Below are 14,478 nucleotides of genomic sequence, written 5' to 3'. Positions count from 1 at the left end.
TCTGTTCCCAGGGTGTTGCACAGCTAACGATTGATGGTTTGGAATCTAGAAAGGTTGAATTAAATATCTTGGAACTTTTGGCCAGTATGTTCTGGATTATGGTAAAAAACAGTTGTAGATTCTATCTGGGAAAGCCTCTGCAGGGGCATTTATATCAACCACCAGGGCAGCACCAGGAGTCATGCGGCTCAGGAAGCTGAACCACATTCTGTCTGGGACAGCACACGGACTGTCTCTATCATCCATGCATATTTCAGGCATATAATAGTGGCAAAAGGAACTCTGCAGGTGAAGCTACTAGATTCCAAGTTCTGGGACTGGTTGTATCTGGGTTGAGGGTCCCACTGGCAATAGGGGTAGATGCACTGGTAACACCTTAGGGACCAGTTCTCCCTTATTTTACACTTTCCCTCTGTTTTGACTTCTGACACTTCTTTTGCGAAGAATCCAGAAGGGGGTAACACTGATAATAATGTTAGCCGAATTAGACCAGGAGGGCTTGGTACACTGACATAGCGAGTCTTGCGGGAGTCGCTCCTGGGTAGGGATGAGCTTCGTGTTCGAGTCGAACATATGTTCGACTCGAACATCGGCTGTTCGCCCGTTCGGCGAATTCCAAACGTTATGGGCCGTTCGCGCCAAATTCATGTGGCACTCACGGCCCACAATGCACTGCGATGGCACAGTGCATTGCTGGCTCATGATTGGCCAAGCATGCACTGTGACCCCGCATGCATGGCCAATCACAGCGCCGGCAGTGAGGAGAGCCATGATTGGCCACAGGCAGGATGCCTGTGGCCAATCATAGCTCAGGCTGTGTAGTACACGCCCCACACTATATAAGGCCGCCAGCGCGGCGGCCTTGTGTAGTGTGTTGGCGTCTGTAGCAGTTAGTGGGTGTTCTGTGTACCTTCAACACAGTATACACGATCGTTATCGCCCCTTTTTACGTTCTTGCTCTTCTGCAGTGGTTGTTGTCTGCGTGCCCTGACCGCAGTATACACCGCTATATTCACCTATGTAGCTAGCGATATATCTATCTTTTATAATAGAGCTTGCAGTCAGTGTTAGAAGCTTGTGCGTGCTGTCTGCGTGCTCTGAACCCAGTACACACCGCTATATCCACCTATATAGCTAACTATCTTGCTCGTTTTAAATAGAGCTTTCAGTCAGTGTTAGGAGATTGTGCGTGCTGTCTGCGTGCTCTGAAGCCAGTATACACCACTATATCCACCTATAAAGCTAACTATCTTGCTCGTTTTAAATGGAGCTTGCAGTCAGCGGTAGGAGCTTGTGCGTGCTGTCTGCGTGCTCTGAACCCAGTACACACCGCTATATCCACCTATATAGCAAACTATCTTGCTCGTTTTAAATAGAGCTTGCAGTCAGCGGTAGGAGCTTGTGCGTGCTGTCTGCATGCTCTGAACCCAGTATACACCGCTATATCCACCTATATAGCAAACAATCTTGCTCGTTTTAAATAGAGCTTGCAGTCAGCGGTAGGAGATTGTGCGTGCTGTCTGCGTGCTCTGAACCCAGTATACACCGCTATATCCACCTACATAGCTCTTCTCTATTTGAGCCATCTGCCATCTGCAGGAGTTAGTGGAAGTTGTGTGTGCCTCCAGCACAATATACACTACCCAATTGCTGGTTTTCCCAACTCCCTTCAGGCCATTACCATGTCTGGAAGGCCAGCAAGGAGAGGCAGACAGGCGCGAGCCGATAAAAGAGGGCAAGCAGGCTCTGTGTCTAGAGACAACAGTGCTGGTCGTGAACGCGGTGCATCGTCGTCATCAGCACGTGGCCATGGGACACGCTTGTCCTTCTTTTCGGCAGCTGGACATGTTGAGCCGCAACATGCCAACGACTTGGTAGAGTGGATGACCAAGCCCTCTTCATCCCCCTCATCCGCTCTCACCCAGGCTCAGGGTACTAGCAAAGCAGCTGCCAACGCATCGTCTTCCCTCCTCTCAATGTCATCATCAGTGACTCCTTCCCTAGACCCACCACGTCCTCCTGAGGAGGCTCCTGAACTCTTTGAGCACAGTGTTGGGTACATGCTCCAGGAGGATGCCCAGTGTTTTGTAGGCTCTGATGATGATACTCAGCTAGAGGAAGGCAGTAGCGTGAATGCAGAGAGAGGGGATGCACAAGAAGGACAGCAATCTGGCAGTCATGTTCCACAAGCTGCAGCATACTGCCAGGTTTGCTCCAGCGATGAAGAGGGAGGGGATGATGAGGGCACTGACTCCACGTGGGTGCCTGGTAGGAGAGAGGAGGAGGAGGTGGAGGAGGCACATGTCCAACGAGGCAGGATGCCCTCCGGGGGCCAGCTTAGGGGCAGCACACCGACTGAATCACACCGCAGAGCTCCGCCTGTGCAGGGCGCTGCCTCTGCGCGTTATTCTAAAAGTTCTTTGGTGTGGGCCTTTTTTGAGAAGAGTGCATCAGATCGCACCGCTGCTATTTGCAACATATGTCTCAAGCGTATCTCGCGTGGCCAAAACATCAGCCGCTTGGGCACCACATGCTTGACCAGACATATGTTGACCTGCCATGCAGCTCGTTGGCAAGCGTACCTCAAAGACCAACACCTAAGAACAAAGCGGACCTCTCCTTGCTCCTCATCAGCTGGGATCTCCAACCCCACTAGACCTTCAGTCCTCTCTGAAACCTGCTCTGAGAGGAATGAAGGTGTAGAATTAGGTGTGTGACAGCCAAGTGCTTCCGGGCACTCTGCTAGCAGTACACCCACGTCCGATTATAGCAGGCAAATGTCCCTGCCCCAGCTGCTGGACCGGCGAAAGAAGTTCACTCCCAGCCATCCACATGCCCAGCGGTTGAATGCTAGCTTGGCTAAATTGCTAGCACTTCAACTGCTGCCTTTTCAGTTGGTAGACTTGGCCCCCTTCCGTGAGTTTGTACAATGTGCGGTTCCTCAGTGGCAGGTCCCCAAACGCCACTTTTTCTCACGGAAGGCGATTCCGGCTCTCTACCGGCATGTGGAAGGCAATGTCCTTGCCTCGCTGGACAGGGCGGTCAGAGGTAAGGTGCATATTACCGCTGACTCATGGTCCAGCAGGCATGGACAGGGACGTTACCTGTCTTTCATGGCCCATTGGGTCACTCTTCTGGCAGCTGGGAAGGATGCAGGACAAGGTGCAGTAGTGTTGGAGGTTGTTCCGCCGCCACGCCTCCAAAATGCTACTATTGGTTGTGACACACCTCTCTCCTCCACCCCCTCCTCTTCTTCTTCCTCCATGGTCTCTTCCAGTGCTCTGTCCTCAGAACCAGCGGTGCTCCGTAGGCGTTCCAGGGGCTACGCAAGTACGCAGGCAAAACGATGCTTGCGCTGGTTTGTTTGGGGGACAGGAGCCACACTGGGGTGGATGTTTTGTCAGCTCTGCAGGGGCAGGCCGAGAGGTGGTTGACGCCACGCCAGCTTAAGCCAGGAATGGTGGTTTGCGACAACGGCACCAACCTCCTCTCTGCCCTCCGACAGGGACAACTGACCCATGTGCCCTGTGTAGCTCACGTCCTTAACCTGGTGGTGTAGCAGTTCTTGGGCAGGTACCCGGGCTTACAGGATGTCCTGAAGCAGGCCAGGAAAGTCTGTGTGCATTTCCGCCGATCATTTAATGCCTGTGCTCGGCTGGCTGAGCTCCAAAAGGAGTTGAACCTGCCCAAGAACAGCCTTATATGTGACATGCCCACCAGGTGGAACTCAACGTTGGCCATGCTGCAGCGGCTGTACACGCAGCAGAGAGCCATCAATGAGTACCTGTGCGACTACCGCACCAGGACAGGGTCAGGGGAGCTTGGTTTTTTTCTCACCACGCCAGTGGGGCATGATCAGGGATGCATGCACTGTCCTGTACCTCTTGTCCACCTCTTGGAGCATACGCTGCGTGGAATAATGGACAGGGCAGTTGAGGCAGAACAGAGGCAGGAAGAGGAGGACTTCCTTGCCCCTTTATGCAGACAGTGTTCCTGCTGTGCCACCCATCACACAGGAAGAGGATGAGGAGGAGGAGGAGGAGGATGATTGTGTCAGCATGGAGGTGGAGGCTGGCACTCAGCATCAGCAGCAGCAGCAGCAGTCTTGTAGGGATGATTTACAGTCCCAAGAAACCCGTGGACTTGTACGTGGCTGGGAGGAGGTAGCTGCGGATCATGTTGTCCTTAGTGACCCAGAGGACTCCGGACCGAATGCCTCAGCTAACCTACACTGCATGGCCTCCCTGATCCTGCAAAGCCTGCGGAAGGATCCTCGTATTCTTCGGACCAAGGAGAGGGACCATTACTGGCTGGCCACTCTCCTTGATCCACGGTACAAGGGTAAGGTTGCCGACCTTATCTTGCCATCGCAGAGGGAGCAGAGGATTTTTCCATCATACTTACCTGTAAAATCCTTTTCTTGGAGTATATCACGAGACACAGAGGTCCCTCCCATCTTTTTTGGGATATTCATTGCTTTGCTACAAAACTGAGGTCCTTCCTGTGTAGGAGGGGTTTTATAGGGGTGGACTTCCTGTTTGACTATCTGCCAGTGTCCATTCACCAGTAGGTGGCGTATAACCCATATAGACATTATTATGGTTGCTCTGTGTCCCGTGATGTACCCAAGAAAATGATTTTATAGGGAAGTATGACGTAAAAATCCTAATTTTTTTTATTTCTGTGGGGATATTTATTATTGCAAAATACTACAAAATATTGTGTTTTTTTCAAAATTGTCGCATTTTGTTATAATGCAAAAAATAAAAACCGTAGAGGTGATCAAAAAACACCAAAAGAAATCTCTATTTGTGGGAAAAAAATTACATAAATTTTGTCTGGGTACAACATCGCACGCCCACGCAATTGTCAGTTAAAACGACACAGTGCCATATCGCAAATAATGGCCTGGTCAGGAAGGGGGCAAATCCTTCCAGGGCTGAAGTGTTTAAAAAAACTTGAACAGTTTTACTGCACTTAACCTTACTTACAGTATACTAATTTATCCTCGCTTTTACTTTACTCCTTCACCTGCGCACTGGTTAGACCCTCTAAAGAAAAAGGTCTGCCCTGTCAGAGAAATGCTTTTTTTTTTTTTTTTTGCAAATATCAACTTTATTAGGTTTTTGAAAAATAAGAACACACATATGGGGAAGACCCCCAAACAGACAACAAGAAATAAAACAAAAAGAAGAGGAAAGAGGTCGCAGCCTCACAAACTCACTATACGTGTACAGGCATGGCAACATATAATCCATCAATCTAACATGCCCTGTCCGCTGGCTTCGTAGGTAAAACCCATCTGGTCAGTACCGGTACTGACATCTGTGCCATGCTCCATAAGTCAGATACGCCAAAGCCTCATTTCGCGCCTTGGCATAAGAACCTCACGAGCAGGTTTGGGACCGCGGCCCAGAAAGGGAGTGAGGACAGAGATAAAAGCAAAAGAGTAATAGAAAAGAAGGAGGGATGGGGAAGAGGGGTGGGGGGGGGGCGGAGAGGCAAAGGAAGGCGGTAGTGGGCGTGGAAGGGGGGTGGAAGGAAGGGGTGGGATCAGCGTCGCCCACACGGCATGCCTCCTAGAAATAGTAAGTCAATTAGTTGCCAAACAGGAGTTTGCCCTCATCTGAGTATATAAACGCATTCCAAAGAGACCAAGTCTTGCGATACGCCTCCTGACGATCTTGGGCTGTAAGCACCAGATCCTCCATCTTGTTTATATCTTCCACCTTCCGCATCCACATCGCCGCGGAAGGCGGTGTCTGTTGTTTCCAAAGCAAGGGGATGCAGGACTTGGCTGCATTCGTTAGGTGACGTAGTATCGATCGTGTGTATTTCCTAGGGGGAATGTCTGAAACATGCAGTAAAAAGAAGGCTGGGTCATTAGGGATTCGCCACTCGGTAAATTTTTGAGAGATGGTCCGGACCGCCGCCCAAAACTCTGAGAGCCTAGGGCAGGACCAGAAAATATGAAAAATAGTGCCCCTTTCCTCGCCACAGCGCCAGCAGCACTCAGATGCGTCAGGGTAGATACGGTGTAGGCGACTAGGTGTCAAGTACCATCTGACAAGGATTTTATAGTTCGTCTCTTGAGTTTTGGTGCATATCGAGGACCGCAGAGCGAATCGCAGTATATTATCAATTTGTGGTTGTGTAAAGGTGCGGCCCAGATCCGCCTCCCATTTTGTAAGTCCTGCAATATGCGGTGGCTGTGTAGGTGTAATAAGCAGGACATACATTTTAGAAAGGGTTCGAGAGACCGGTTCAGTGTCGGAACAGTATTCCTCGAATGCCGTAAGTGGCCTGGCGTGGTCTGAAGGGTTCGGAATAGAGTGAAGAAAGTGGTGTAGACGTGCGGCGTTCCAGAAAGCCAGGCGATACGGCCCAGAAGGGTCCATAAGGTCCGGGATGGAAGGCCATTTACCCCGTATGACGAACTGAGCGGCCATAGTGAGATTAGAGTTCCATAACGGTTGAAATTGTGTATTGGACAGACCTGGTGCAAAGCTAGGGTTACCCAGGATCGGCGTCAACGGAGAGAAATGCTTTTTTACTGATAGCAGTTTCCTGTGGACCATGAATAAATAATTTCAAACTGAATAATACAGTTTACCAGGTCATTCCCATCTCATCACTTTGCTTTTTATGAATCTTTGCAGGCCTGATAATAACAGCTTCAATACTGGGCACTTTCACCTCTTCCTGCCTAGGCCAATTTTCAGCGCTGAGGCACTTTGAATGACAATTGCGCGGTCATGCAACGATGTAACCAAATTAAACTTTTATCATTTTTTTTTATTGAGACAGGTAGCACTTTCTTTTGTTGGTGTTTTTGCTAAAAATAAAATAAATACCAAACATTTAAAGAACAAAAAAGGGTTTTTTGTTTCTGCTAGAAAAGTTTGTAAATCAGTCATTTTTCTCCTTCACTGATGTGTGCTGATCAGGCTGCACTGATGGGCACTGATAGGCTGGTACTGAAGGCCACGGATGAGGAGGCACTAATTTGCAGTACTTATGATCACTCATAGGTGGCACTGATATGCAGCACTAATGAGCACTGATAGGTGACACTGATGGGCGCCACTGATGGGCACTGAAAAGCAGCATTGCTGCTGGGCACTGTTGGGGCCTCACTGATAATCAGGGCTTTGATTATCTGTGCAGGTCTCACCTATGTGAAAATGCTGCTGATCGGATCTCCTCTCCTCACACACTGTCATTGTGAGGAGAGGAAAGCCGATAAACTGCATTTCCCTTTTTCCCCATGTGATCAGCTGTGATTGGAAACAGCGGATCACATGGGTAAAGAGCCTTGTCATTGGCTCTTTACTGAGACTGGGGAATGCGCCGTATCCCAGAATGAGAGAGCCACCCGCCCGCTGTCATTTGTCTATACGGTGGGCCAGAGATGGTTAAAGTACAATACAGGTACAAATAAAAGGATTGAGCTGGCAACTCTGTAGTCCATATAGAGATTTTAATGGTTGGTTACAAAAAGTGACAAGCAAAACAACTGACGCATTTCGGCAACAACCTTAGTCATAGCATGTTGAATATAAAAATGGCAATACATTTAAACTCTTTTAAGCTCCACCCCAAAATCAATTTTCATGGTAAATTGAAGCAGTTAACTGAGCTATTAAGAGGTTAATATCAAGGTTCCAAAATGCAGGAAAAGGATGGAGACAAAAGATATACACAGTGCCTTGAAAAGTACGTACTAGTGACCCCACAATAGGGATAAAACTTTTTCCCGGAAGGGAGTTTAGCAAGACACATGGCCAACTCTGTAGAGGGTTCTTTACTGTAAGAGCGGCAAGGATGTGGAATTCCCTTCCACAGGTGGTGGTCTCAGCGGTTGGCATTGATCGTTTCAAAAAACTATTAGATAAGCACCAGAATGACCACAACATACAGGGATATACAATGTAATACTGACATATAATCACACACATAGGTTGGACTTGATGGAATTGTGTCTTTTTTCAATCTCACCTACTATGTAACTATGTAACGATACATACCCCTTGAAATTGTGTCATGTTACAACCAAAAACATAAATGTATTTTATTAGGATCTTATGTGATAGACCAACACAAAGTGGCACATAATTGTGAAGTGGAAGGAATAAGATACCTTCTTTTTCGGACCATAAGACACACTTTTTTCCCCCAGAAATATGGGGGAAAATGTGCCTGCGTCTTATGGTGCGCATATACGATTGGCGCCGCGCTCCGGAGCGCTCCGCAGCACTCCACAGCCTCGGCCTTAGGAAAGGCCGCGGCTTCGGCCTAGCTCCGGAGCAGCGGCCATCTTGGTGCACCCGCCGTTTGCAATGTGATCGCTCTGTCAAATGAGGAGAGGAGAGACCGGATGGCAGCAGCGCTGTGGGCTGCATGTGTAGTGCCCACAGCGCTGCTCTGTGACAAGTGCAGTCACAGCAATCCCTCCATACCCTGCCGATACTCTTCCGTACCCTGCCGATACTCTTCCGTACCCTGCCAATACTCTGCAATACCCTGCCAATACTCTGCCAATACTCTGCCAATACTCTGCCAATACTCTGCCAATACCCTGCAAATACCCTGCCAATACCCTGCCAATACTCTGACAATACTCTGCAAATACTCTGCAATACCCTGCCATTACTTTCTATGGTAATGGTCACTCTGCATTTCATGGGCACTGGAAAATATTTTAGTACACCATTTGGTTCAGAATATTTTTTTTTCTTGTTTTCAACCTCTAAAACCTAGGTGCGTCTTATGGAGCGAAAAATACGGTAAATGGTTTTCAAATTTGTTTTTTTTTACAAATAAATATGTGAAAAGTGTGGCGTGCATTTGTATTTGGCCCCCCTGAGTGAATACTTTGTAGAACCATCTTTTGTTGCAATTACAGCTGCAAGTCTTTTTGGTTATGTCTTTACCAGCTTTGCACATCTAGAGATTGAATTTTTTGCCCATTGTTCTTTGCAAAATAGCTCAAGCTCTGTCAGATTGGATGTAGAGCATCTGTGAACAGCAATTTCCAAATCTTGTCACAGATTCTCAATTGGATTTAGGTCTGGACTTTGATTGGGCCATTCTAACACATGAATATTCTTTGATCTAAACCATTACATTGTAGCTCTGGCTGTATGTTTAGGGTCGTTGTCTTGCTGGAAGGTGAACCTCCGCCTCCGTCTCAAGTCTTTAGCAGACTTTAACAGGTTTTCTTCTAAGATTGCCCTGTATTTGGCTCAATTCATCTATCACCTATCAACTCTGACCAGCTTCCCTATCCCTGCTGAAGAAAAGCATCTCCACAACATGATGCTGCCACCACCATGTTTCACGTGGGGGTGTGTTCAGGGTGATGTGCAGTGTTAGTTTTCTGCCACACATATCGTTTTGTTTTTAGGCCAAAAAGTTTAATTTTGGTCTCATTTGACCAGAGCACCTTCTTCCACATGTTTGCTATGTCCCCCACATGGCGTCTCGCAAACAGGACTTCTTATGGCTTTCCTTAACAATGGCTTTCTTCTTGCCACTCTTCCATAAAGGCCAGATTTGTGGCGTACATGACTGACAGTTGTCCTGTGGACAGATTCTCCCACCTGAGCTGTGAATCTCTGCAGCTCTTCTAGAGTTACCATGGGCCTCTTGGCTGCTTCTCTGATTAATGCTCTCCTTGCTCAGCCTGTCAGTTTAGGTGGATGGCCATGTCTTGGTAGGTTTGCAATTGTGCCATGCTCTTTCCATTTTTGGATAATGGATTGAATAGTGCTCCACGAGATATTCAAAGCTTGGAATATTTTTTCTCTTTTCAAAAATTTTTATTAATGCAAGGTACATACAACGCAGAGAAGTTTACAATTCGTCTTGCACAACATTAAGAAAAAATAATAACAGATAGTACCTAGATCTGCATCAAGTTGTAATAGTGGTGACATAAAAGCCATGTAATATAATATACAGCTTCTTGAGAACAAATATTCTCATGGTCTGACCTTTAAAGTGTATAGAAAACGTGAACATCTTAAACAAAGGCCAGGATGTTAATATTCAAAAGGAAAGCAGAACATCTAATTTCGTGTTTGCAAACAAATACTAAACATACAAATCATAACTGGTTATACCCAGGGTCATCACTAGGGTGAACCTTTATCACAGTTGGGTACATCCTTAAGACAGAAATCAAAGTACAAGGCGAAAAGAGTAGATGAAGAAAGGGAGAAATAGGAAAAAGAAGGCAAATAGAAGGGAAGAGATGAGAGAAGAAAAGTGGAAGAGGGGGAGAGAGATGGCAGGATGGGATCGTAGAGGAAGTGAAAAAAGAGGGATCAGAAGGGTGGGTAAGTCGGCCGGCCGGTTCCTAAACAGCTACCAAGGATCAGGAATAGGTTGTTATTCAGGGGGGGCTGGGATTTATGGTACTAGTAACCGATGGTCAAAATGTGGGGGTAAGTAGTGATCGACCCACGGTTGCCAAATCTTGGTATGTCTAGGGACAGTATCTTTAACAGTAGCTTCAATTTTACTATGTATCATTCCTTGCGTAACTCTATTCTTAACTTCAGTCAAACGCAGAGTAGATGTCTTCCATGCTTTAGCTATTGTTTGTTTAGCAGCGGTGGTGACCTGCAAAGCAAGGCGTATCTGGGCCCTGGTAAAAATTGAGAAGGGCTAATGCTGGATCAGGATCCAATGAACTGGTGAACAGAGTGGACAAAACCAAAAATATTTCAGTCCAGAAGCACTGTGCCACTGGACAGGTCCACCAAATATGCAAGTGCGTGCCCCTCTCGCTACAGCCACGGAAACAGTTTGGAGATTGGAATATTTTTTTATAACCCAACCCTGCTTTAAACATTTCCACAACTTTATCCCTGACCTGTCTGGTGTGTTCCTTGGCATTCATGATTCTGTTTGTTCACCAAGGCTCTCTAACAAACCTCTGAGGGCTTCACAGAGCAGTTGTATTTATACTAAGATTAAATTACACACAGGTGGACTCTATTTACTAATTAGGTGACTTCTGAAGGCAATTGGCTTCATTCGATTTTATTTAGGGTTATCAGAGTAAAAGGGATTGAATAGAAATGTACGCCACACTTTTCAGATATTTATTCGTAATCATTTTTTACCATCTATCACATAAAATCCAAATAAAATACATTTACGTTTTCTGGTTGTAATATGACAAAATGTGGAAAATTTCACGGTGTGTGAATACTTTTTCAAGGCACTGTATCACATGACATGTTTCAAATTATATAAAAGCACAGTGGAGTACTATACATGATCATCCTACATACACGAGTCACAAAGAAAAAACATATCAATAATGATAAATCATAGATTCAGTTAATTGCTTCAATGTACCATGCAAATTGATTTTGGGGTGGAGCTTATATGAGTTTAAATATATTGTCATTTTTATTTTCAACATGCTACGACTAAGGCTGTCGAAATGCGTCAGTGTTTTGCCTGTCACTTTTTGTAACCAACTATTAAAATCACTATATGGATTACAGAGTTATCGGCTCAAACCATTTACTTGTTTCTGCTGTAGTGTGTAAGGATAACACTGAGCCTGATCACCTGAAAAAGGATCTTGAAAATTGGACTGGGAGTTCCCCGTTGTGTGTGCTGTCTCTCTTCATACAATACGGGTACCCTTTGCATTCATATAAAAAATAAATGCATATAACAGATCTCAATATGCTCATCTTGTGTTTTAAATTAAAACATGAAGTATTTGTGCATAACATTTTTATACAACTAACCTTTTAACCGTCTTTAAGATTTATGGAGGGAAAAATTTGAAATACATTGGGGTCGTTGTCCAGCGAGCAATCCTCATCTTGTCTCTGGCATGTTTCCCATGCTGGGCCTTCTATATCAATACCGAGAACATCCTTCTGCTTTGTGGACTGGACAAATACTTAGCAAGGTACTGTTGTTTACTTTAGAAGGGCATGGTAGAGTATTACAAATATAATAATACATGCTTTATTTCTTTAAAAACATCTCCAATATAGCATAAGTTTGTTGGAAAATGTATGTGTCCTCCATAGGCTTATTTAAATTATTTTAAATGTTGTATAAATTAGCTTTATATAAGAAGATCCATTAGTGTTCATATACAAAAATGTTCTAGATGTAGAATAAAAGTGAGAGTCCTGAAACATCTTCTGATGTTACTGTATACACTATAAGCCTTAGCTGGCATTCATTTAGAACAGGGGTGTCCAACCTATGGCTCAAGACAGCTAAAAATGTGTCGCAACACAAAATTGTAAACTTAAAATTGTTGATTTTTTTTTTGGGGGGGGGGATGCATTTACATTTAGCAAACACATGTGGCTGAAGTATCTTTTTCCTGGACTTTTATACGTTTTATCATTCCCAAAAAAATCCCACTCTTCACAATCATTTGTCATCTGTTTTTCGGCAGCAGCACTTATATTTTTGAGCAACTATTTCCAAGGATAAAGCATGCAAAGGGCAAAACTAGAACAAAATATCTCATGAACACCTTAAATTCACTGAGAATTGCTACTGCGTAAATTATTTCGCTTTAGACGATTTTCAAAGTCTGCGGCCCGCATATCAGTAGCTTTGGCTAGGCAGGTAGTAGATTAAGTCTCCTTGAGAAGAGGGGGAAGCTTGTCCTCTGTCTCACTAATTCTGCTTTTTGCAGCCGTTGTCCTTTCCCTTATCTTTTGCAGATACTGCCTTATCAGAATGACCTCCTCTTTTAATCCTCCAAATCATTCTTGCAGGTTATTAACAGAGGCAGTGCACTTGTTATGTTTAACAGCCCTCAGAATGTCTGCTAAAGTCGGTTGTTCTCCCTCCTCCTCTCCATTCTCCTCATCCTCCTCCAGCTCAGCAAGACAGTTGTCAGGACTGTAATGGTGGCATCTCCCTGCCCTTCTTCCACCTCTGCCATTTCTTTATCCAGCGCATCTGAAACATTATCATCCGCTGACTAGCCATCCTGTTCAAACAACTCTGTCAGCTTCTGAGCATAATATTCCATGTCTTTGGGAGGCTCCCCAGCCGGATCTTTAGGGGTTTTAGGTGGTTTACTTGCAGCCTCCTTGTTCTTCTACACACCATGAGTGTGCTGTGGAAGGGCCTCTGTGGCGCCATGTTGTTGATCCTGCCGTGTACCCTCTTCTTTTTTTCTACGGGCCATCATGTTAATCTAACAAAGGCAAATCGGTCCGGGAGTTGCTGCGGGTGTCCTAGATTGCTCGGAGCTAAAGCAGGTAGCCTACGATGCTGGTAACCAGGTCAAATTAGAATATATGTTGGGAGCTCTGTAAAAAGCAGCTGCTCACATGCTGTACTTGACCACGCTCCCTATCACTGATCAGTTGTCATGGCCAGGGCCATCTTTAATATTGATTGGACCCTGGGCAAAAATTTTCTTGGGCCCCCCCTCATGTAATTTTACTCTCCACCTGCTCTGAGACATACAATAAATGGCAGCTAGACTTAAAATCAGTTTACTGTATCAGATCAGGCAGCAATTGCGATTGGTTGCCAGCGGTTACAGCATATAATTACTACTTACTGATTGGTTGCTAGAGATTACAGCACACATTACGGCTCACTGATTAGTTGCTAGAGGTTACAGCAAATGATTTCTGCTTGTAAGTTGGTTGCTATAGATTACTGTACAGTAATACTGCTCACTGATTGGTTGCTAGAGGTTACAGCACATCATCTCCTCACTGCAGGGGGGGCATGATATATATATGAATGCTGCCTTTATTTACATATCAATGCCACCAGCCGCAGCTATTTACATATGAATGCCGGTTATTTACATGTAAACACAAGGTCTGCAGGTGAGTCATCTGTACAAAACAATAGGGCAGAGCTGGGCAGCATTAGTACCAGCACTTCACACTGAGATATCGGGACACAGCACGGGCTTCTCCACTGACAGCTGAAATGTAAACAAAACAATGCCGGCAATAGAAATTTCCAAAAATTCCTTCAGGTCTGGTATGGATTCTAAAGGGAACCCCCACACCAAAACGTAAAAAACAAAACAAAAAAAAACGACGTGCCCCCCCCCCCAAAATCCATACCCGACCTTTTTATGAGCCCCCGTCACCCTCTGGGGCATGCTGGGTCGATGATTTCACAAGGAGGTGGGGTCAGCAGGGTGATGCCACCCCTGAGCTATTTAACAAATGTCAGATGGAGGAGCAGGCAGTCCCAGCGCTCAACGAGGCCAGAGGTTTTTTTGGGGGTTTGGTGGTGCGGCGGGCGGCGTGAGATAGATCTACAGGTCTGGTATGGATTCTAAAGGGAACCCCCGCACCAAAACGTAAAAAAAAAACGACTTGTCAAAAACTGTCTACTCCTTTTTTTTTCTTTTTTTTTTACACTTTTTTGGGGGAATGAGTAGGAGTGCAATATACTCCATACTCATTCGCATGGGGGGGGGGCTGGGCCTTGTTAAAGAGG

At 45.7% G+C, this 14,478-nt stretch overlaps 1 protein-coding gene across 1 annotated transcript in view; it reads left to right on the top strand.

Annotated features, from left to right (window-relative positions):
* LOC143982973 (multidrug and toxin extrusion protein 1-like) overlaps positions 1 to 14,478 on the top strand; it is a 131,702-nt gene that overhangs the window by 14,587 nt on the left and 102,637 nt on the right. The window contains exon 4 of the mRNA XM_077482157.1: positions 11,793 to 11,941. Coding sequence (XP_077338283.1) covers positions 11,793 to 11,941 — 149 coding nt within the window. The remainder of the gene's footprint in view (positions 1 to 11,792; positions 11,942 to 14,478) is intronic.

This window comes from Lithobates pipiens, unplaced genomic scaffold, assembly GCF_037356315.1.
Source record: "Lithobates pipiens isolate NorthernLeopardFrog02 unplaced genomic scaffold, aLitPip1_a1.2 Scaffold_16, whole genome shotgun sequence".
Classification (NCBI taxonomy): Eukaryota; Metazoa; Chordata; class Amphibia; order Anura; family Ranidae; genus Lithobates; species Lithobates pipiens.
Note: the sequence above shows the minus strand (reverse complement) of the source record. Positions and strands in the feature narration are given on the sequence as shown.